The sequence below is a fragment of the Mustela lutreola genome, chromosome 4 (assembly GCF_030435805.1).
Source record: "Mustela lutreola isolate mMusLut2 chromosome 4, mMusLut2.pri, whole genome shotgun sequence".
NCBI lineage: Eukaryota > Metazoa > Chordata > Mammalia > Carnivora > Mustelidae > Mustela > Mustela lutreola.
This window is the reverse complement of record NC_081293.1, coordinates 38,736,208-38,760,325: the sequence shown is the minus strand read 5'-3', so window position 1 is coordinate 38,760,325 and position 24,118 is coordinate 38,736,208. Positions and strand designations below refer to the sequence as shown.

Sequence of the window (24,118 nt, the reverse complement as noted above, 5' to 3'; positions counted from 1 at the left end):
AAAAAGTCCATCAAAATGCAAAGTTAGTTCTGCCTTGTCCCTACTTACACCCCTCTGATGTTACTGCATTCTAGACATCAGGCCACACTTCTTAGCTAGGCATTCAAGGCTCTCCATGTGCCCTCCCTACCTCCCTATCCTCATCTCCTCTACTCCCCAGCATACACTCTCAGCAGCAGCCAAGCTGGGCTGTGCACAACCCCCTGAATATTCCGTGTTCCTTTACTCCTCTGCCTTCACAAATTCCATAGGGACATGCCTTCTCCTCCTCCATTCCTGGTAAATCCACTCTACTGGCAAGTCCTTCCTGGCTCCCCAAACCAGGCCCCCCAATCCCCCACAGTGCCTGCTGGAGCCAGCGCAGGTCTTTGCACACAACCCCATCCTATGCAGCACCTCATCTCATGGTTGCCTTTTCTACTGTGCAGAAAGCTTCTAAGCAGGTGCTATGGCCCAGTGAACTCTCCCCCTAGTGCCCATCAGTGCTGGCTGACTAACAGACAAAAAGCGGAGCACTGACTGCACTTTCAGAGTTACATTGGAGGCCAGCAGCAGTTTGATGTCTATGTAGTGGAAAGACACAGAGGCAGATAAAACCTCCTAACATATGTTGAGCAGGCTGTGGCCACCTAATTTTTTTGGCCGAAGGGACACACAGCCTTAAAAGGTATGTCTTGGGTGCCTGGGCGGCTCAGTGGGTTAAGACTTGGCCTTCGGCTCAGGTCATGATCTCAGGGTCTTGGGATGGAGCCCCGCATCGGGTTCTCTGCTCGGCGGGGAAGCTGCTTCCTCCTCTTTCCCTCTGCCTGCCTCTCTGCCTATTTGTGATCTCTGTCAAATAAATAAATAAAATCTTAAAAAAAAAAAAAAAGGCATGTCTTCCATCTTTGTGATTCATGTGCACCACAGTAACCAGATTTTATCCCCGGTATTATTTCTCAGTAAGAGGAGCCAAGATCCTTCAGAGAAAACTGATTTCATGGTTCAGAAAAAAAAAAAAAAAATCACAGTGGGTCTAGACTCACTGATAACATAAGGTCAGGACACTTTCACAATGTCAGGGGGAGGGGCTCCCAGTAGGGAGGATGAAAAAAATCAGAATAATAATTACAATGAATTAGAACAAGTTAAGCCAGTGAAAGGCTCTGAGTTAATAAAATATTTAAAACAGTTGATATGATGTGATAAAATAGTAATTGTTATGTCAAAACAGATGAGTGTAATAGGATGAAAACAAATGCTTTATTTCAGTAAGTATCAGAATATTAATATAAGGAATTTTTCCCCTAATTATATGTTAGTAAAAGGGTTTTGTGTGTATACACACACATACACACACACACATATAAGAATATACAAATATGTATTTTCTATCTAAGTAAACAGGAGAGAAATGAATTGCCTAAGCGCACTTGGATATTCCACAGCAGAGCTGGATCTGGAACTCACAACTAATCACTCTAACTCAGAGGTATTTCTGTTATACACACTACCTCTCACATTCAACACCCTTCTTCCCCCCCACCTCACCCTAGGGGCACCCAACCACGAACACAAAGATGTTCCCACATGGGCTCTATGATATCATCTGGACTTTGGGAAGTGGGAGAGAAAACAGCACCAGGAAAAGGATTAGAAGAGTCAGTACCAGATGAGATGATGAGTTTATGAGATACACTGCTACTTAGGACTTCTCGCCCACCAGGCGGAGGTGACAAAGCACCTAGGCATTGCTCTGGGACCTCCTCTCCTGTTTCCCCACTCTTCTAGTCGCTGTCCTGCTACAGGAATGTAATTGGCTTTACGTTTATATTTTAATTATAAGCATAATGCATGCACATGTGCAGAAGTTCAACCTCAGGAAAGCAAACTGCTCTCCCAGCTCTCAGGCTGTGGTGTCAGTCTCCACAACTGCATTCCATTCTCCCATGGGGTCTTGCCTTTGAACCTTCCTTTCAGTGGCCTGTGCTGCACAAGTTTTCATGGAGAATCCTTGAAAAGGGTGTTTCTGAGTAGAGGAGCAGATGAAAGCATGATGACTGAGGGGAGAATGGCAGGTAAGGAAAGGGTGAAAACAAGCACATGCAGATCTTTCCAGGAGAGCAGAGGCAGATGGGAGCAGAGAAAGCAGCTGTGATTTGCTCAGCCAACACTTCAGATGAACTCTTTTCCTCTTCTACCAGAATAAGAAAGGGATTTACTTACCCCTCTGTGCCTTAGAAGTTACTTAATATTTAAGTTACTATAGAAATGGAATGCCATTCAGGTAATTTGGAAGCAATGTACTTAATTTTTTAAATTATGCTTGCATTCCCAAAGACATTTTACTAAATCCCAGCTGGCTGTAGAGACTGGCCCCAAGTTTTCAACATTTTGAGTATGGTATTTTAAAAGGAAAATACAAGTTGAATGTGGATCAACTACAGTCTGGTTTCCATTATATCTCCTTTGCTGCCATGCAGTGACAGTTCTATAAACTACAAGAATCCCAGTGTCCTAGAACAATGAAAACTTTGGTAACTGAGCACTTTCTATTTCCTTTCCCCATGTGGTGCCTTCATTGGGTGGAGATACTTCTGAACCTAGGGATTTAATCTGCTGATTTGCATCCGTGGTGACAATCTCCTCAAGAGCACTTACTAAACATGTTTCTGGGTCCTGTACAAAGCGAGACAAGCAGAACCCTGCAAATGACATCTGGTCCTTCTATAGCTCAAACAAAAAGCCATGAGGACATCATGAAAAATAAGCCCATCCCTGAACACTTGGGTTGTTTCCATATCTGAGAGCTTGTAAATAATACTTACCCTTGTCCCCTTTGTTCTGGAACACTTTACATGGCATACAGGCGTTAACCTGCATTATTAAACTATACAACTTTCAACATCAGAGAAAACAAGGGAGGAAAGAGGACTGGTATTTGTAATCCTGCCCCTCTGCTGGCTGGTCTCCTGTTCGCCTGTGAGGAGACCCAGCCAATAGAGGGCAGCAACAACATTTTGTTTTTGCTCATTTCCAGAGTGAATGCTTTGTCTACAGCCAAGAGATTGATTAGACCTTAGGTCCCACTGAAATACTTTGCTACAGATGATCTCACAATGCTCTGAGCAGATAAGAGGGCAGCCCTTTGCCTCTCCCCAGACCACCATTCATTTTTATCAAGTCATCAGGAAAAACCATAGGTCAAGACTTGTAAAATTGTCCTTGGAACAGCAGTGTTGAACACTAAGGTCTACATGTAAAACAGAACCTAGGTTTAGATTCCTTTGGTTCTCAAGGGGCAAATAAATCCAAATTTATGGGTGTCTACACAACTAAGATAGACCCAGGCATAAAGCCAAAAGAGATAGAGGCTGCATGTAGTAGAATCAACACTCATTCTGTCATTCTATTCTGGCAAATTTCCTCTCTTTGAGGTCAAGGGGGTTAGGACTGTTACTTTTATTTTTGATAGCCATACAGATACATTCATCTCACATGATCTAGGATGAGGTAACAAGATTTTTAAAAGAGACAACCAAAAGGCCATGGATCTTTTTGACCTGTTTGACCTTGAATAAGTTACTTGAACTCTCTTAGTCTGTTTCTTTATGGAGACAATGGGAATAATATCTGTTGTGAACTGAACTGTGTCCCCCCAAAATTCATTATGTTGAAGCCCTAACCCCCAATGTGAATGTATTAGTAGACAGGGCTTTTAAGGAGGGAATTAAAGTTATGAAGTCATAAGGATGACACCCTAATACAATAAGACTACTATCTTTATAAGAGGAAGAGATATAGGGAGCATCCTTTTCTCTCTCTCTCTCTCTCTCTCTCTCTCTGTGCATACATAAGGGAGAGGCCATGCAAAACACAGTGAGAAGACGGCTGCCTGGAAGCAAGGAAGAGAAAAACAGAAAACAACCCTGCCAGGATCTTGATCATGGAGTTCTAGCCTCCAAAATAGTGAGAAAATATCTACTGTTTAATATACCCAGTCTGGTATCTCATTATGGTAGCCCAAGCACGCTAATACAGTATCTGATGTTGGCACAGGATGGTGCAAATATTAATTTCCTTCTTAACTATCTTCCTGGCTTTGAAATAGATATTCAATTTCCTGTTATACTTGTTCACTCAGATACTACCACAAACATCCCAAGATCAGCATTTCTTAAAACGAATTCATCAACTTCTCCCTCAGGCCTCCTAGTTACCTAGGCTGGAAACCACTACTGTGTTTCTCTCTTGCTTGTACCTCAAATATGATGCATCTCCAGGCCTGTCCATTATGTCATCACAATATCTCTTACTTCTCTCCTCTTCAGCATTTGCCATTCCAGAACCCCACTTTAATTTCTTCCCACATGGACCATTCTGAGTCCTCTTAACTCTCAGTGACAGCAAGTGGTCTCTTTGCCCCACATCTCTGACTCAAATCATCTAAAAAACATTCTCTCCAAATTAGCAACTTAAAATCTCTTCCAAAACTTTCCAGACTTTCCAATTTTGGAGGGTGTGGTAATGCTGGGCCACAAAACCAATACTAAGAAAACATGTGTGTGTGTGTGTGTGTGTGTGTGTGTTTTAAAGTCACAAAGTCCTTAAAATGCTCTAGATCTGGCTTTCAGGTGAAAAACACAATATTGGCTCATTTAAAAGTTGGAAATGACAGTTGTTTAAAATGATATAGACTCTGTGTATGTGTATTTTATAATTCAAAAAGCGTAAGATAATTGGGTCATTAAAAAATAATCATCCAATTTAAGAGCAGGTGAGGCAAGTGGCCTTCCAGGTCCTGTCAGACCATGAGATTCTGATTCTTTAAAGGTCGATGCCATTTTACACATTTGTTCTTTCATTCATTCATTTATTCACTTGACAAGTCTAAGTGTGTTCCCTGTGCATGGCTAAAGAATAAACTATGCAATGAATAATGACCTCCAAGAGAACAGAAAGATTGAAGAAGAGGGATAAGATGTCAGATGGGGGAAGAAAAGTTCTAGGTGGGACTCTCCAGCTAGGTAGATACGGTTGTTGACAGCCAGGCTAGAAACTCCCCAGAGCTAACTCCTTATGTCTTTCATTAACCTTCTTTCTGTACTTCCCTCTTGGCTATTCTTCATTAAAACTTTGACTTGAATGACTACTATAAGCCAGGAGCTCACAGTCTAGTAGGATAGAGGAAGAATAAGAGATTGAAACATGGATCATTACAATTCAGTTTAAAGGAAGAGCATCTAGGGAAGATTCAAGGCTGACTTCTTAGAGGCCTCTCAGAGTAGGTAATGGTCGAAACAGGATAAACAGTTACAAAGCACTTTGGAGATGCTGTCACTCCGTGTGGAGCACGGAACGCAAGATGAGACTTCAGGCCCAAGGCAGGAAGTGAAGCTCTGTAGGTCCAATTAGCCAAGTGGTCTCTTCTGGGGGAGTTTTTCTTCTAGCAACATGGTTGTTATTTCATGGGATGATTGTCTTCCAACCCATGCCCTAAAAACCTTTATGCAACTTATCTTAATAAACTGTTTGACTCCTAAGCTAAGTCTCTCCCAGAGGCCCATTCCAGCCCATATCTCTTGGATGAAACGGGATTGTCAATAAAGCAGCCACTTGCTGTTCCCTGAGCATTCTTCTGTGCTTTGAAGCTTCCACTCCATCATGTAGCTCTGCCTCTCCCCTCCCTGCTCACTCACCCTGTCACACACAGAGGTTTTACATCCTTAAAACTCTAGTCCACGTGTGACAAGCTGGAAAGGTTGTGACTTAAAATCTGGAATTTTAGTGTCTCTTGTAAAATTAGGAGCTGGTATGCCTGGGCCTGAATCTTTGCATGGCAACGAGTGGCTGAAATGGAGTCGGGTTGTCTTTCAAAGGAGCACATGCCCTGCAGTTCACAGCACGCATCTCTCTGGCTTAGCTGCCTGGCCTCCATAGCCTTTGGGTTTCCATTCCTTAACCTAATAAATGTCATCTCTTTTGTGATCTAAGAATTAGAGAACTAATAATGAGGACATGTGCAGCTATATAAGCAAAAAAGTAATGGGAAGAGTCAATGTCCCTCATTATTTAAAAGCAAAACTAATCATCCCTTTCACTGGTCATTTGTAATACTTGAAATACATTGTAATACTTGTATCTACAAGGACCAAGATGGGACTAATACTTTTGTCACTGACAATTTTTGATTCCATGTAATAGCTTCTCTGTCTCTGGCAACCTAATAAGCTAATCAGAATTCTAAACAATGCCCCAGGCTCCACACTAAGCTCTCTACCTGCATTAGTTCATTTAATTTCCTCTACAACTCAACTACCCCTATCTTCTCCAATTTACCCAAGAGCAATTATTCAAATTGCCCATTCGTGAGGTAATTAAGATGTAAACCTAAGTAGGCTGACCCCAGGGCTGTCTTCCTCATTAAATCCTGCCCACCCTTACCAAGGAACAAGTACCCTATATCTGACGGAGACACAATTTTATGCAAGCACATTATACCCCCAGTGATGGGTTATAGCAGCAGTTCTCAAGTGGACCAGCCTATCAGCATCACCTAGGAACCTGTTAGAAAGGTAAATTATCTGGCTATAGACCAAACATGATGAATCAGCAATTCTGGGAACGGGCCCAGAAATGTGTTCAGAAGCCCTCAGGGTGATGCTGAGGCACCCTGAAATTGAGAACCAATGGGCAGAGGTCCAAAGTGCTTGCTCTCATTTCTCTACTTGACTACTCATTTAACCAAGTTCCTTAAACTAAGGCCGCCTTGATCAGTTTTCTCTCTACATACTTATGAAATGACTGAGTGAATGTGGCAGGCAAAGATATTTAACAAAGCCCCTCACTCATTAGTGTAGGATGAATGAGATTTCAGCAATACATTAAAACAAAAACAAAAACAAAAACAAACCAAACATACAAACCAGAAACCTTGGAGCTCTTTTTCCTTCCCAAGTAAATCATCCAGAGATTGCCTAAGAAGCCTGTCAGTGGAATGAAAGGATTCAGTTTAGTAAACCTGAGCGATGCTGGAAATTTAGCGGAATACTGAGGGGCAGCATATTTTCAAAGGAGACTGTACTCAGAGGCAGTGCCTCTCAGATTCACATTCTCCTGTAACTCCATTTCCAGTAGCAGAACACATCTTTTAATTCTTTGACTTAAAACAGTTGTGGTATTTCCCTTGTTAATGTGCTCATTAAAGGGGATGAAGGCTGCTGCAGTGCATTAGTTACCGCAGAAGGCTACCATGTTACCTACTGGCTTCTAGTTTTAGGCCTCTGAAAAAGAAATGCATACCACAAACTGGGAATACATAAAAATCTGGAGTATTTGCTTTACTTTATAGAATACGGAAGTCATTCTGGGTTAAAAGTATACAATTATGAAATCTAACAATATACAGAGGTCTTTCTGTTGCAGGATGCTGTCAAAATTGGCAAATTCTTCAAGTGGTGTTGGTCCCAATCAGAAGTTACTCCAGACACAAAACTTCTATAAAACTGATGATAGATCCTCCAAATGGCCCTACAGCCAAGCCCCTGCTACAAAGTGACTCGCTTGTGATTAATAGGACACTTGGTAAGTGGTCAAAGATCAAGTCTTTCATAAAAGATAAATGCAATCACCTCATACTCACAAAACACTTTGTGGATATTCTTTTGGATGGAGCTGTTGTCAGCGAGACTATCTTCTATGACTTGCACTCAAATGCAAGGCCAGAAGGGAGGCAAATTTCAAGCTTGAGGAAATAAAAAAAATAGGCAAATCAAATGGTTCTTCCAAAAGCTATGATTTTAGGGGTTGTTTAAATCATTAAAACCATTTCCCAGAAGCAGAATAAACAGAGGATAGTAGTATGCAAAATATTCCATTTTGTTTTATTTTTATGGATAACTGTCATTAATACAGCAGGAACTGGTATGATTATAAAAGATACAAAAAAAAAATCAGAAGAATGTTAGCATTCAATAGAAATTAAAACCTGAGCTGAAGGCTGATAAGAAAGTCTGACACTTGGCACTGTTCTGATGAAAGTAAAGAAACATGTATGCTAGACTCCATAAATAATTCATATTAACTCAGAGAAAGTTAGCTTACATTTCAAAATCTACACATGGAGCTACAAATGCACCAACACTTGAATTAAATGACTTTCGCTACCGGCTTAAACATTTGTTTAAGATAACCAGTGTTACCTAAAACTCTTAAAGGGGGAAAGCAGGGAAGTGTGTAAATTGTAGATTTCTAATTAACAAGTTGAGGTATGTTGGTATATGGTTTAATTATTCATTCATGTAGACCTAAAAGGCTAGCTCATAGCTCAGTTTGTCAGAGCATAAGAGAATGTCAAAAGGCAAAGGCATGGGGATGGATCAACATAAGTCCACCCCAACTTCTGGAAAACAAGAGACAGTCTAATATCACTTCAAAGAACCGTGCTTCTAAGAGTAGACTTACAGTCTAATTCAATTCTCACTTTGGCTTCTAGAATATCTCTAAGAATTTAGTGGAAAAGAGGGAAATTCAATTCCTTAATTAAGAACTATCCATTAGCAGAAGGGGAAACAAAATGAAACAAAAACAAAAAGCCAACAGAGGGATGGGCTTTGTTGATTAAAAATCTGTGAACATGAATACATGTTAATATATTGAGTCTTGAGTCATACTTACAAACCAGTGGTTAATATACTACAAAACTTTACAAACATAAAATCTCCTCATCGGTTGCAGAACTTCCGACCTAATGGGATTAACTTCTTCTCCCTTTTAACTACTCCTTCCACAGAAAGTCCTAAAGCTGAGGAGTCATCAGAATACCTATACTTTTACATGTGTCATCAAAACATGGTTGTTTTGTCAAAATGATGCAGGAAGCAATATCACATGAGGTCAAGGATCTTATATTCTCTTAAAACATAGTTTCAGTTTTTTGTACTCCAAGTTACATTAAAAAAAAAAAAAAAAAAAAAAAGATGAGAACAGTTGGACTCATAGTTTCTTTCAGCCCAATGTCATTACAATGTCTCCATGCTAGGAAAGGATATAGTATTTAAGAGCTCTATTACAAAATATCTCCAGTTCTAAAAGAGAGAGCTTTTATTTATTTATTTTAAAAGGCTGAAGCAGCACCCTTTCCTTAGCGGAGACCAGCCACTGACTTCCTACCTGTACCAGCTTTCCAGGATGACACTAAGTGAGTTTTTGATCTAATGTTTTTGCCCCGGGTTTTACGAGGTTTCTCTTCTTTATGCACCTTCATGTGCTGCCTAAGATGAGAACTCTGGCTGAAGCATTTGCCACATTCACTGCACTGGTAGGGCTTCTCCCCTGTGTGGGTTCTCTGATGCTGAATAAGGTGGGAACTCTGGCTGAAACATCGGCCACACTCATCACACTGATAGGGTTTTTCTCCAGTATGAATTCTCTGGTGCTGAATGAGATTTGAGCTCTGTTTAAACCTTTCTCCACACTCATCACATTTATAGGGCTTTTCCCCGGTATGGATCCGCCGATGCTGAATGAGGTTAGAGCTCTGAAAGAAACTTTTCCCACAATCGGCACATTTATGGGATTTCTTTCCAGTGTGAATCTTTTGATGTTGAAAAAGAGTTGAGCTCTGACTGAAACTCTTTTCACATTCAGTACATTTATAAGGTTTCTCATCCAGGCTTCTTCTCAATCTACTCAAACTTGAGTCAAATCGAACAGTCATTCCCCATCTTTGCCGCTGCCGGCCTGTTTTGCGTGAGTTTTCATAGGCTTTTCCTTGGCTCGAGCTCCGAGAAATACTTCCCTTTGGTTTTCCTAACCGCATGGTGATGAGCCAAATATATTCTTAAGAGTCTGCTCTCTTCTTCTGAGCTGAAGTTTCACTTCCTAGAGCTACGTAGCTCAATTTTCTGTGTGAAAGAAAAAAATAAAAGCCAAAGCAGATCACTCTTTATTGTTGTTCTTCAACCTGAACACAATTATTCAATCTTCAACCTGCGGAAACTGCATCCCTGTGTAAATTAAAAATGTATCTGATGCATAGGAAAAAAAAAACAATTCTGGGGGGGGAATACTTGCAAAATAATTCTAATAATTCCCAGGGTTTCAATTTAATAAATATCCGTAGATTTTGACCAAATTTACCTATGGAGTTTTTGTCTGTTGGGACAGGATAGAAGTGATAAATGGGAAATAATAAATTTTTATTAGGCATTATTAAATGAGTATATAACTGAAGAATTAAAAGGTGGAGACACCATAATATTCTAAGAAGAATTAACTCTGAAAGACAATCAAAATTTGGGGATTAGAATATTATTAAATTTTAGTATTTACTTCCATGTTAAAATTCTACTTACTGGTGACTACTTAAGGCATCCAAATTAGAAAGAGATGAAATATTATACTACTTTATTAAATTAATTTTGTTTATCCTTTCTTGTTTCACCATTCTACTGTCACAGCATGAATACGACTTGGCTCTAACTTTGTAGCATTGTTCTGAAAGTAGGAACTACCCTATAAGGAATGGCAAGTTTCCATGAGTCGATTCAGTAATACTGGATGAGAAAAATGTAAATGAAAAGATGTCTCATTGGTTTCCCCCCCCCTTAGATTCTAATGGCCCAAGAAAGAGGACAATTCTTTGAAAATTTGAAATAAGTAAATTGTTTCTGGAGAAGAAAAAGATTCATAAGAATTTTTGCTGGAAAATAGAATGAAACTGAGTAGAAACAAAGGGTGGTGAGTAGAACACAAGAAAATGAGGGGAAGAAAATAAGTTTACATGCAAAAATAGAAGTTTTAAAATATTCAAATGCTGCGAAAATTCAAATAAAATAATTTCATTCATTTATTTATAAGGTTATTTAAAATAATGGCTATAAACATAAACAGGTGACAAAGTGGGATAAGATAGGTTGAAAAAGTAATAAAATGACTGAAACTGTTTTTCACATCTTGTGTCAGGAAAGACTTTAAAATGGGAATAATTACCCAGAGTCTTTGCATAAAAGTTTATAAAGCAAATAACTGAAAATACAAATGACATCATTGTTCTTGCCTTTCCTTCATCTTTTTATGTAATTCAGACTCCAGGCCTGGTAGTACTAAGGACTTTACTTGGATATTTAATAATTATCTCTGTTGTAATTACAGTTAAGTATCAGAAAGAGCAAACTGCATACAATACCTATCACCGAAGGAGCACCACTCATTAACTTTGGTCAATATTTGCAGAGTATCTATTACAGAGTCTTTCCCTATTTACAGAATATCTGTTTCAAGGAGACATTTGTTAGGTACCTAAGTGTTGAAGTTCAAAACACAGCTACCATGGGAAGCACACATGGAAAAAATTTAATTTTTTCATGCTATAGAAGTCAGATCTGATAGGAAATTCTGAGACTATGCAATCCACCTAGAACACTACAGTGAGGAAATCATACTGAGAGGTAGCCTTAGTGGTACGCAGACACTGTTCTATAACCTTTAACTCTCATAAGCAGCTTTATGCGATGCTTTCCATTTCACAGCTAAGTAAAGGCAGGCCGATTTCGGCCAGGTCCCCAACCCCTAGCAGCCTGATCCTAGAGCCAGTCCTCTTGGTGGCCGAACCGACGTCCAGCGCAGAGACCGGTGCTCGGCATAATTCCTCCGCAGGTGCGGATGTTACGGCAAACCTGAGCGATGGAGCTGCAGTCGTGCGAACGCGCATACCCGGAATGGACCTGCTTTCTCCTACATAAAACCGGGAGGACAACAAAGCTGCCACATCGTCGGGGTGTCAGAGGTGTAAAGGAGTCCGTGCCTGCGGCTCGCTCCTAACAGCCCTGTGCTACCTCAGCATCCGATCCAAGGATTTAGTCCTGAAAAGCGCCGGGCGACGGCCGTCGTGGGGACTGCGGCCCGCCCCACGGGCGCTCCGGTGCAGGCCTCCGCCCTCCCCAGGCCTCCGCCGGCCGCTCCTCGCAGGCCGGGCCCACCCAGCTCCCTCCGCCCTCGCCCCCGCCCGGCGCCGAGCCTTCCTAGCGGACCCGGGTCTGCGCCGCCCGGCGGCTGCCAAGCGGCGCCCGAGCCGCCTCCGAGCACCGGGCCGCGCGCCCCCGGCCCACTCACCGCGCAGCGGGCCGCCCGCCGCCACCCTGGCTCGCTCGCTCGCTGGGCGCCCCTCGCGCCGCCGGAAGTGCGGGCCTTGCCGTCAGTGGGCGCAGCGCGGCCGCTCTAGGAACGTGGCGGGGGCGACCCTCTATGGTGCTGGGCCCACCGGAAAGAAGAAACCCTTTGCTTCCTCCTGTTTGTTTCCTTTTGCCGCGCCGAGGTCCTCCCCGAGGACCTGAGGAGCGCGAGACCTGTGGCCGGGTCCCTTTGTGTGCGCGCCGTGGCCTCCGGAGCCGGCTGACTGCAGCCCGGTCAGTGGGGGCTTTGGAAAGGCGGCACCGGCCGGACCAACCCCTAGACGTCGTTCTGCCCATAAGTTTTGAGCATTTACTAATTATTAAGTGTTACTCTTGGAGAGCCAAAACTGTTACTGATACGGTCCCCCGTGCTTTAAAAAGGTGGTTTGTTGTTGTTGTTTTTGTGGTTGTTGTTTTTTAACCAAGTAAATGTCAAGATTTTTTTTGTTTGTTTGCTTAATTCCAGTATAGTTAACTTACAGTGTTATGTTAGTTTCAGGTAAATTTTAAGATCTCAGTTGGCTTTCCTAAGCAACTCGTGAATGGGTAGCATCCCATCTAGGAAGTAGGGATGTTCCAAGGAGTTGTACAAAGTGAAAAGTTTTTATAGGAAGGAGGGTGGAACAAAGAGTTATTAGCGAAAGGAAAAAAAAAAATGTTATATTTTGGTGGGGAGGGAAGGAAAGGCAGTTTTTGTCATGAGGATGAACTCAATAGTGCCCCTAAGGAAATTTCAAATGTTACAAGACCACATTACTGGGATAGGTCGAAACTGTAACTAAGTCTTGGTTTCCCGTGGGCAGGGGCGGTGAGGGGCTGGGGCAAATGACTCCATTTTGTGCTTAACACCTTTAATTAACAACAAAAAAAGCCTCTGGAGGATGGGAATGATCATACTCTATAGATAAAGAAACTGGAGTCTTAGAGAAGTTTGCTCAAGTTCCCACAGCGTGTTAAGTGGAAGAGCAAGGATTGGGAGGGCTCTTGTTGGCACCAGAGTCTCCTGATTTTCGGCATAACCCCTCATTTCTCTTTAATAATGATCTCTCCTGGTTCTCCTCTCTTAAAAGCTCCTCCTCCTCCACCAGCTTGGCAGGGGCTAGGTCATCTAACCTCCTTTCTCTTTGCCCTCATTCCCCTGTAGAGCTGCTCCAGTCTGATGGCTTCCAATACCATCTGTTTACCTGAAGACTCCTGACTTGGTAACTCTAGTCTGACCCTGGGATGCAAACAGTGTTAAACTCCAGACCTATATATATCCAATTGTTTACTCAGCTGCCATTTGCATGTGTGCCGGACATCCTGAAGCTAACCTGCACCACAGAGGAATTGCTGACATTCACCCAACCTGTTCCTTCAACAGTCTTCTTCCCAACAATTGATAGCAACTCCTTTCTAGTTGCTCAGGCCAAAAGTCTGTCTTTGTGTCTTTTTTCACCCCAAATCCAAACCCACTCCAACTCTGAATTCTGGTGTCTCTGTCTTCAAATATATCCTGAACTGAACTGCTTTCAGCAGCTTCACTGCTATAACCTCCACCAAGCTGAGGCTTCTCTGAGAAACCACCCTACAGGGACCAGTGTGCCCTTGAGCCTAGTTGTATTTGAAGAGCTCGTTCTAAGAAGAAGGGTGTACACACATGACGTGGAAAAGCTCCATTTTAGCAGGGAGCACTGCTGCATTTGGCAAGACCACAAGAGAGGCTGGTCACAAGTGCAGTAACAGCCCTGGTCCATCTCCCACAAAGGGACCCTGACAATGGCTCTGTCCACCAAGCCCGAGACTTTGCTTTCTGTTTCCTTTGGTTTCCCTGGGAAAGGAAACTTTGGGGATTCCCAATCCTGGGTTTGCAGAAAACACCTCTATTAAAAGCATGGCCAGGAGGGAGCAGAGCCCCACCCTGCATGCTGTGAGTCCAGGGGCAGGTCAACAGCTGGCTTTCTTCCAGGCAATCTCAGCTTGTGGGGCCAAAGTACAGCACGTGTACATGTGCTGTTTTTATACTTAGAACGGCTTGGCTCTGACTGCACTTCCTGCTTGATCATAGTTGAAGGACTGAGGCAGGGGGGCTGCTGCCCACCCAGGCACCTGGAAAGGATATCCCACTCCTTCTCCACAGCTGCAGGGTGCCTGCCTCCTGCCCATGGTGGCACACATTGTGCTTTGCTGGCTTCTCGGCAAATCACCTGGTCAGAAGGTTGATAAGCCTTGTGCTTTGTTTCCCTGGGACTAAAGGACCAGATGTATCCTGGGTGAACACATGGCTTTATTGTGACAGTGGGAAGGCCTTTAATCCATTTTCTGGTAAACATTCCTGCAGGTGGCATATAGTTATCACATGAGAAAAACAAGCTGTTTTTTTGGTTCCTTCTGATGATTTGTTCTGGGCAAACCACCCTGTTTTCCGTGAGTCCAGTCCTTCTTTTGCAATCCTGTTGATTTCATCCTGTGTTTATTATTTTCTCTGGTTCCTGAGACCTGACCTGGGAAGACAGTCCTGTTCTAGGAGAGGACATTCACTCATAGGAATCTGTACTTTGGTTTTGGATACTTTTGTTGTCTGAGATACTAGTTAGTGAGGGAGCACATGAGAAATACCATAAGCTCTATGGAGAGAAGAAAAGAAAGTTCCCACATAAACCAGCAGGAAGCCACAGAGCTAGCAGAGAAAGTCTGAAGTGGTGGTGGCACAGTGAGCTGAGTTAGCAGATTTACAAATTGCCTTGAAAAACAAACACACTGTTGTTAAAAAGATTGGCTAACCCACCCCTCAGATGACTATAGAAGTGTGTATTTTTCCATTTCCTGTGCAACTTGCTAGTGATTTTTCTTAGCTATGTTTTGATAATGTCTAGTTTAAAAGTGGTGCTTATCTAGGCAGGCCTTAAATAATATTGTAAAGATTGCAAAAAAAAAAAAATCCTAAAATGAGAAAAACTATAAAACAAAACCAGCAAGTGCTTTTGGAGGGCCTCTGATGTCTTCCCATGTGCAGGGCTCTGTCCTGCTCCTAAGCCGGTGGTGTTTCTCAGGCTGGAAAGCCACCTATCCCAACCTGGGCTCAGCCTCCAGGCATCCTTCCGGGGACCTACACCAGCTCCATCATCTGTTGGTCCCCTGACCCTCCTGGATATCCAGCCTGCTTCTCCAGTTGAGGATAACACCAAACACCTCGTACTGAGATGAACTGTGGCTCCGTCTTTGTCCCTCCTGAACTGAGCACGAGCCTGGCACAATTACTCCTGAATAGTGGATTGGCAGTAGAACTAGACCTGAGCTTGTAACTATGGGTTGGGGAGTAGAACAGCCTGGAGAAGCCTGTTTGATTTGTTTTCTGCCCTCCCTGAGGTACTGCTGCCGTCCCATCGGAGCCCCTGCCTGGAAGATTCCTATGGTCCTCCTGATGCTGAGATTCTGTGAATCAGGGTGATTCGATTGCTCACCCTCCAGGCTGCCCACAGACCCCCACCAGTGATTCTTCCTCTGTGCCCTTTGGCTGCCTTTGTCCTCAGGCCCCACACTAGTCCTCGGGCTATGCACTGAAATGAATGAGTCACGTTGGGGTTCAGAGCACCAGGCTGTGGCTCAGCTTTGGCTCTTTTGCCAAATTTGGCCACACATACTATAGGATCAAAGTTTCAGAGGTTAGATCTGGGAGTCAAGGTAGACACATAACTCAGAAAGAAGGCTTGGTCCGAATTCCTTCAGTTCAATAGAGCGCACCTTTATTGAGCACCTAGGAAACTAGGAAAGGAAGGGAGAGCAGAGATGACAGATACGGCAGGCCGTCTCCCTAGGGCACTTCCGCGTGTCTCCATGATGATGGAGCTAGGCTGGGGATGTCCTGGCAGGAAGCTCACCTGGAACTGTGAGTTTACACAGCGCAGCTGCTCCCAGGCTCGGCTCTTTCCGGGTGCCAGGAAGGAGCCAGTACATGGAGCAGAGCTGGACTGTCTCTTTTATTTGGAAGACTTTATAGTTTTTTCCTTTAAATCCACTATCCACAGGCCCCAGTGGGAAAAGAATATGGTCTTTAACTTGCTCTGTTTGGACAAACACTTCACATGACCAATGTAAACTGTTGCATAGTTAGTTTTGCAAAGGCCTTCCAGTTCATTCCAGAAATTCTCCCTCAAATGACAAATCCAAATTGTTCTGGCCCCAGGGAATTCAAAGCCCTTTCTCCTCAAATAGACATTGCTTCTCATTGTGCCCCTTTGATGGGAAGTGTAGAGATTGAAGGAATAAGCCCAGAAAGGACAGGAGGCACACAGGCATCCACGGGACAGCAGTGATGGGGACTGAGCATTGCCTTCCTGAGCCACTGCCTGAGCCCTGGACCCTGCTGCGCAAGGGCTGGCATCCTTCCAGTGCCATGGGGGCCACCTCCTTTATGGGATCAAAGCACCTTGTTTCCTGAAGCAAGTTCCTTATAAGAATTCTTCTGGTCCCAACAAGAAGTTAGAAGCCAGTACTTCAGAGAGAGGATGGGATGCTCATGGTCTTGTCTGGGGTCTGAGCTCTGCTGCCAGTGTGCTAGGCTGTGCAATGCTCAGAGGGTGGCATCAAAGTCTTGGAGGCCAGGATTGCCACAGGGAAGTGAAGGTCAGAAGCAGGGCATATCCCCTATCTTCTGGCAGCCCCTGATTTTCTCCGTAGAGCCTTGAGCAGCAGCATGAGGTGAAAGCAGACAGGATCTCATGGTTCACGTGGATGAAGAGGTCAGGGGCTTGTGGCCAGGCAGAAACTCTGGGCCTAGGCACTGGGAAAACAGAGAGAGCACACACCCCACAGGCTTGATCACATACCACTCTCCTGAGCAAGAGAGGGGTGGCAGGAACAGGACTGGCCATGCCATCCAGCCACATCATGTGACCAGTTACCCAGCTTCAGGGCTGCATACTGCCCAGGCAAGCCTCAGACATAGACTGCACGGAGCAAAGTCATGGCTCCTCGGGCCTGGCTCTGGGCCCCGTGAGTGCTCAGCTTGGAGCCAAGAGCCAGGGACATGGGACGCATGGCACTCAGGCAGAAAGACGCGTAGAAGTGCGGGGGCTGAAATTCCTCAGTCAGGGCCTGGCCACCCGCATGCAGGGGCACTGGCTGTGGGGGGCTTCAGATGAGGCCGTTGCTAGCTGGCTACTTGGCCTCCACCAGCTGCTCCAGGCGCTGCAGCATCGTCAGACGCAGGGCTTGGAACCTGGAGGGAGACACAGCCAAGAGGACTCACCAACACAGGAGGACACAAGGAGAGGGGGACAGAGCAAGGGGGCGCACAGATAGCTGGGCCAGTAGACCTAAGGCTGCTCAGCAGCCACCATCTCTCCTCCGCTGAGGCCAGGGAAGAAGAGCCAGGCCACACCCTGCCAAACCAGCGGCTTAGAGGAGCAGGCACATGGGGCTGCAGACGCTGGCAAGCTTCAAATGCAGAATGTGCTGTTTCTATTCCAGAGATTCTCCACTATAGGACAGAACGTGCTGGAGGGGACAGGGTGGCAGAGTGGGGATCAGGAAACCTGCATTCAGGCCCAGTCTCGTCAGTGACCTGTGCTCCAACCTTCTGCACCTCAGGCCTCGGTTTCTTCTCTGTCCTCTGACTACACTAGCCAGGTGACCCCCATGTCCCCTTCTAGCTCCCAGACTTACAGCAGACTGCATGGTGGACTGTCCCCTCTGACCGGGTGTCTCTGCTGTCCTCCTGAAAGGGGCCTCACTACACAGATGGAAAGCTGGGGTAGGGGGTTGGGGGAAGGGTTGAGGCATTCCAAAACTCATTCAGCCAGACACCGGAATCCAAACCAGTCCCCCAACTGCAGGTCCTCTCACCATGAGCAGACTGCCTCCTTCCCTTCCTAAGGAGGACCCCACACCTGGCCCCGGCTGAGTGGCCCACATGTTCCCCCACCCCCACCCCATCTTTCACTCTACAGAGGAACAGACCAATCATTGGCAGATGCAACTTGGCTAGCCTCAAGCAGCCAGGCCTTGATGTAGCTTCCCCAGGAGCCCGCAGGTGACACCTGCTCACCTTTCCATTGAACAGGTCCCCTGCACCTGAAAACACCAGCTGGTACAGAGGGTTCCAGCGGTCACCACTCTTTGGCAGGCTCAGAATTCTCACTAGCGGGAAAGGCCCAGACCTGGCGAAATGTGCCCCGAGCAGACCTTCTCCTCGGTCACTCCTCCAGGGCTGTGTCTCCTGTAGAGTTCATGACCCTGGTCCAGCGCCCACCCCTGCTCCTGCCTGATTCTCCCGAGCTATTTCAACAGCGGCGCCCCTCTGGAGCTGGCAAGGTGCTGAAGCCAGAGGGGCGGTTTGGCTTGTCTCCTGTCCTTTCCGCAGGCTATCACCCCAGCTTGCCCTCACTACAGAGCAGGGGGCCAGCGGGCGGTGCCGGGCAGCCAGGGTGGGCAGGCTTCCCTGATTTGGGCCAGCGCCATGCCCTGGAGGAGAGAGCTCGCCCGGCCCCAGCCTGGGGGCTCTTCCCTGCACACTTGACCCACGACTGGCTCTTTATGTGCTGCTTACTTCATGGTCAGTTTGATTATTTCTCTTTCCTCCTCTTCTTTTAATTTTTCAACAAAACTGTCCAGCACCGGCATTTCAAATTTAATGTACTGAGCGACCTAGAAAATCCAAGAACATTTTAATGTGCTTTAAATTAGAAGCCAAAAATGTGTTTTCTTTTCCTCAGGGTCTCCACAGCTGCTGATTTAGCCCTGTCTTCTAGCCTGGGAAGGGGCTACCCGTCTCCCCACTCACCCCCAGCACTCAGTCTGTACTAGGACAGAGAACAGAGAGGCCCATGCTCACTGCACAGCCTATTATCCCTGGGAGGAAAGATGAAGCTGGATATTGGGAAAAGTATTCAACAGAGAGTATAACCACACTGGGGGTTCTCCAGAGCCGGGGAGCGGAGCACTGGGAACGCCTCCATTTCTAACCGTGGAACAAAGCTGTGCTAGTCTGTGAGTGGTCCAAGGGATACAGGGTCACTAACCTTCACCTTGGCCCAAACCCTGTAGGCCTTTTCTGTGCAAGGGAGCTCAGCAGCATGCTCTTTCCTAGACCAGGATGCAGGCTGCAGTGGGCCTTAGGCATCTGTCTCCCTTCCACAGGCCCCGGGTACTTATAGGCCCCTAATAAGGAGTCCCTGTGAGAGTCTTTAGTGTAAGGACAACTAAATACACTCTAACAAAGGAAAAATTTCTGCCTGCCTGAGAGGGAAGGCTCAGGCATTGGTTTTTGAGGACTCAACTTCCTTTTTCCCCTAAGCCAGCGGATGGAGTTGGTGGGCACTGACAGGAGGAGGGAAGGCTGGAGCCATCACTGTGCTGGGCTCGGGGTCCTTTGGGACAGCTGGGTGAGATGTCACTGGAGAGGGCTCTGGCCAAGCACATCTTCAGAGCCTTTGGGAGACCCCCATGCTGTCATGCGGCCCCTCCCTGAGGAACAGGTCTCCCTGAACCTCAGCCCCGACTCACATCGTGGGGAACTTCCTCGCCCAGGTCGGCTTCCATCAGGAATATCCTGGCGATCTTCTCACAGGGCCCATGCAGGATTCTGGAAATCAGTGGATACTCACAGTCTTTTAATTTTGTTCTCTCTGAAAAAGAAGGTCATTTATAAAATTCCTGGGGCATTAGGATTGCCCCCCTCTTTGTTCTGGGGTGGGAATGTGGTAGAAAAATGGTGGTCCAAGGGGCTGGGAACTTTTTCCAGACCTTGAAGAGAAGGTTGCCCTGAATGTTGTGTGATTGTGGCATTCAGCAAAGACAGGTCAGAACAGGAGCCCAGGGAGTAGAAGAGAGGAGAGCGTGGACACAGGGAGGCCAGGCTGCTCAGTTACCATGGAGCAGAACCCTGCACAGAGGGACATGTGCATCCTGCAACCGTTCTCAGGGGGCGAGGGATTTCAGTTCCAGCTCACAGTCCCTGATGTGTCCCCCAACACCTACCAACTGAATGAGATCAAAGACAATGGCTTCCCTTGTGTTTTTGGCAGGATTCTGTAAGGGGCAGAAAGTGTGCCTGGTTTGGGGGCTGGCGGAGCATTCACAGTGGCCGTGAGAGAAGGAGCATGGTCAGTGAGCTTGCCACATGGACAGAGACTTCGGTGTTTATGATATGGAAGCACAGGCAGACACTTACCCCCAGACTCATGAACAATGTAGAGTGCAAACTCACTGGGACCATTTTCCACCTGTGTAGGCAAGAACAGGAAGTCAGGGCTTTAGGAGACAAGACAGGAAGGGATCCCTGGCAGGAACCAGACCCCCAGTGCCACATGCACAAGTCCCCAAGGATCCTCCCCTCTTTCTCTGCATAAGATCCCAGAGATGCCGTGTCAGCAGAGGAAATGTTGCTAGACCTTCTACCCCAGGAAGCTTCCCCAGCCTTTGCTAGCTCCCCCAACAAGACAGCAAGTCACCAGCCTCCCAGGGCAAGGCCTCCTGCTCATAGCCAGACTTACTCGGAACTTGTTCAGCAGCAAGGTGAGCACATGCACGGTTGTCATGGTGCTGTTGACCCTCACATTGGTCACGGACCCATAAGCAGGAGTAAACACTGAGGTCTGCAGAGGGAGGAGGGCCATTCAGGGCAGGGCCAGAGGGACACAGAGCTGACATCACAGAGGATCTGGGCACACTGTCCAGTGTGGTCTGAGGCCACAGGTGAGCCCAGGCTCTGGAAGCACCTGTGCCTGTCCAGGACAAATCCACACACAGCTGTGCCCATATCTGATGCACTTGGGGAAGCCGTAGCAACTCTTGTCTTACAGAGGCCTGTAAGAGGGATGCCTCCAAAGCTATGAGGGCCAACTCTTTGACCTTAGCAGCCATTCCCATGGAAGTACTTCCCAGTCTCCTTCTCACTCTTTCTTTGGCTCATATTGCCAAGTGTCTGTTGATTCTAAGACCGAAAGTTCTGGAATCTATCCACTCCTCCCCATTCTCCCAGCAGTAGAGGTTCTCGGTTCACACTGCATCAACATCCCACCTCTCCCCTTTCAATCTCAGCACTTTCCACCCATTCTCCATGCTGCTACCCCAAGGAACAACATTTTAAAAACCTTGCAACTCCAAATATGTTCTGGACCAGCTGCATTAGCACAGTCTTGGCTCCCAGCCCCAGACTCCTGAACCAGAATCTGCATTTTGAGAAAACCCAGTGATACTCTCCGTACAGTGCGATTTGAGAAGCACTATCTTGTGGCATAGTTCTAGTTAGAAGTATCTGAAGGCGTCCCATAACCTAAACAATACCCTTGCTTCCTCCTCTCACTGTTCACACACATGATACGATGATTCTCTCCCTCGTGCTTTGTGGTCCAGCCACACAAACTCTTCAAGGTTTGGGGGTCCCATTATAGTCCTGCAGGTACTTTGCCTTTCCATGTGAGACGCCATATATACAGGCAACCAGAGCACCGTCTGAGGCTTAATAAGTCCTCAGGGAGCACGAGTCAAGTTATAGACCTGCCAAGCATTTCACCTAAAACCTTTGATTTAATCCTTACAACAGTTTTTTGAAGTACCTGTCATTACTCCTTTTAAGAAAGGACACAGAATCTTGGAGAGGTCAAGTCGCTTAGTCATGGTCCTCCATTTAGAAAGGGCAGAGCCATTGGAAGCCCCATGCTTTACCCCTGTGGCACTGGGGCCTCCCTGTGAATCTCACTTCCCCGAGGTGAGCTCTTCCTCACTTTCCAAAACCAAATTCAAATCTATACATTCCTCCTCTATGGTCCTAGCTCTGCTTTCCCGGGGATGTAACTAGGGCTCAGGGATAAGAATGACTTGTTCAGTGTCCCCAAGTACAAGAGTCAGACTCAAACCCAGACCTGCTTCCTCCATAGCTGACATGCAGGGTGACTCTGTGTTACATAGAAAGCCAGACTAGGCTTTCAGTTTCCAAGAAATATGGAATAGAGGAGTCAAGCTATTTCAAGAAGAAAGGTCTTGTCAACTAGACATTATTAGGAATAGAGGAGTCAAGCTATTTCAAGAAGAAAGGTCTTGTCAACTAGACATTATTAGTGTTTCTTCTGCCTGGAGCCTTTTCTCAAGATGATACTGACCAGCTCCAAGTAGAAACAAAGGTCCCCGCTACTTTGCCATCTCTAAGCACAATGGTTTCTCTCCGATAGAACACATTAGAATCTAACAGCCCAGGACAAAGCAATGGGACAGGTACCAAGTTTTACTGAGTCTGGAAAGCATGCCAACACTACTGTGAATCAGAATACTTTTGGAAAATGATTGAGTGAGGTAACTGTGCAATTCTAAGAAATAAAATCCAGAATAACAGCCTCAGGAAGTTAATTCTAGGTAATTATTTTTTACTTGTTGCCTGTGATTCAAGTACACACTGTTACCTGATTTCCCAGGACACTGATTCCGAATGGATTGAAAGGAAGAGAGAGAAGGAGCCCCTTACCCAGCCCAGAGATGGGAACCAGCTGTCCAACACACCTAAGATACTAGTTTGCCTGGAAAAATGAACCTACCTTCTGTCAGTAAATCTGTTACTGGGAGAAAGAGCCACACAGACTGGAGTACAGGCTAGCGTGTTGAGTGTCGAGCTGGCTGAGGAGCCCTTCTTGCTATCATGGCTCCCACGGACATGAAAGAATGTGACAAAAGCCCTCATTGTTCATTTCTGTTCATTTCAAAGGCTACAGAATCCTCAGACATCACCATGTCTCTGGGACTTTTGCAATGACAACAAAAGGTGGAATGATCTTAGAGAGGAATGATTCCCTTAGAAGAGGGGATGAATGTGCTGGAGATAAACCCCACTATTTGTTACCTTGAGCTGTGGATCAAAAGCTTTCTTTTTTAGGATCCTAGAACTACGAAGAGGCTAACCTCATGCAAATATTCTTTTAAATTTTTTTAATAATTCCTCAAAACTGCCTATACAGAGCTAGTATACTTACTGGACACTTCACAGACTAAACCCGTTCGGAACAAGATTTAAGGAATATATAGGTCAGATTGTGGGTCCTTTGGCTAATCTAAATCATTCTTAATCTCTGCTTCATTTCAACCCTGCACCCTTTAGGGAAACTACTCTCAAATGGTCCTGGGTTTCCCTGCACTTAGCAAAGATGATGTAGTGTCACCCATGAACACACATTGCAAACCCAGACCAGAGTGGGGGTAGGGGTGGTCCTCTTAGTAAGGCAGAGTCCCTTCTGCTTGCCTTGTTGGATCCTTCACCCCAAAGTCCAGGGTGCCCCCAGAGCACTTGAATGGCTCCTGGCAGACCTAACCTGGGTAACTGTTCTTCAGGTCTGACCCTGGGAGCTGCGTTTGCCAGCACCCTCCCCCTCCCGTGAGTCATCGCCTATCAAGACAGGCAGCTGCTTCAACTGGAAACCTCTGCTTCCATTTCCTAGCGCTGCAGGATGTGGCCCAGTTACAGGACGCTCCCTCCAGGGCCTCACCCAGACTGCCACTCATGCCATTTATAGAAACAATCAACTTCTCCTTTTACAGTTGGATTTGTTTAGGGACTGATGTCATCTGGGGAAGGAGATCTTTTCCTCAGGTCAGTACAATGCATGCTTGGACAAAAGGCTAAGTGCTGGGAACCAGGAGCAGTGTGGGTTCTCTGGGGCCCAGAAACACGTGCCCCTGGGCACACCTCAATCTAGAACTTACTTGACCCAAGGAGAAGGTCAGCAGCACATCACGTTCCCGTGAGACTCTCAATCGAGCTTGGGTGGAAATCTCAGAGAAAACTGTCTAGTTAGACATAAACTTGGCATTACTTTCCAAAAATCCACACACCTTGGGAAAATGGATTGACAGTAAGTATGTGGTAAAAGCAAAAACAAAAACAAAAACAAAAGTAAAAGTAAAAGCAAAATACAAAAGCCCCCAAAACAGGCTTTGGGGTGACCAGTTGGAATGTGTTCATTCGTTCTTTCTTCCTAGCTTCCTTCTCTCTCTCTCTC

At 45.7% G+C, this 24,118-nt stretch overlaps 2 protein-coding genes across 9 annotated transcripts in view; both read right to left on the bottom strand.

The window, feature by feature from the left end:
• Window positions 1-7,836: 7,836 nt before the first annotated feature.
• On the bottom strand, window positions 7,837-12,205 carry ZNF22 (zinc finger protein 22). Of its 2 annotated transcripts, none has more exons than XM_059169590.1 (2): window positions 12,094-12,205; window positions 7,837-9,884 (listed from the first exon to the last, which is right to left on the bottom strand). In XM_059169590.1, exon 2 carries the CDS (start codon window positions 9,797-9,799, stop codon window positions 9,122-9,124), a length of 678 nt encoding a protein of 225 aa, XP_059025573.1. In that variant the 5' UTR covers window positions 9,800-9,884; window positions 12,094-12,205; the 3' UTR covers window positions 7,837-9,121. The 2 variants fall into 2 exon arrangements, with proteins under 2 accessions (XP_059025573.1, XP_059025574.1); XM_059169591.1 differs by lacking the exon at window positions 12,094-12,205 and adding an exon at window positions 11,695-11,784.
• A 3,650-nt stretch (window positions 12,206-15,855) lies between these two features.
• The window catches only part of RASSF4 (Ras association domain family member 4), a 31,226-nt gene continuing 22,963 nt past the window's right edge, over window positions 15,856-24,118 (bottom strand). For 6 of the 7 annotated variants that reach the window (XM_059169586.1, XM_059169588.1, XM_059169584.1 and 3 more), the window contains 5 exons: window positions 20,627-20,728; window positions 20,305-20,356; window positions 19,638-19,759; window positions 18,682-18,779; window positions 15,856-17,352 (listed from right to left, as the gene is read on the bottom strand). In XM_059169586.1, coding sequence (XP_059025569.1) covers window positions 17,292-17,352; window positions 18,682-18,779; window positions 19,638-19,759; window positions 20,305-20,356; window positions 20,627-20,728 — 435 coding nt within the window. In that variant the 3' untranslated portion in view covers window positions 15,856-17,291. The remainder of the gene's footprint in view (window positions 17,353-18,681; window positions 18,780-19,637; window positions 19,760-20,304; window positions 20,357-20,626; window positions 20,729-24,118) is intronic. The other variant, XM_059169589.1, reaches the window with a different exon arrangement.

Coding starts and splice junctions, on each gene's coding strand:
- ZNF22 (XM_059169590.1), bottom strand. CDS start 9,799: ATGCGGTTAGGAAAACCAAAGGGAAGTATTTCTCGGAGCTCGAGCCAA.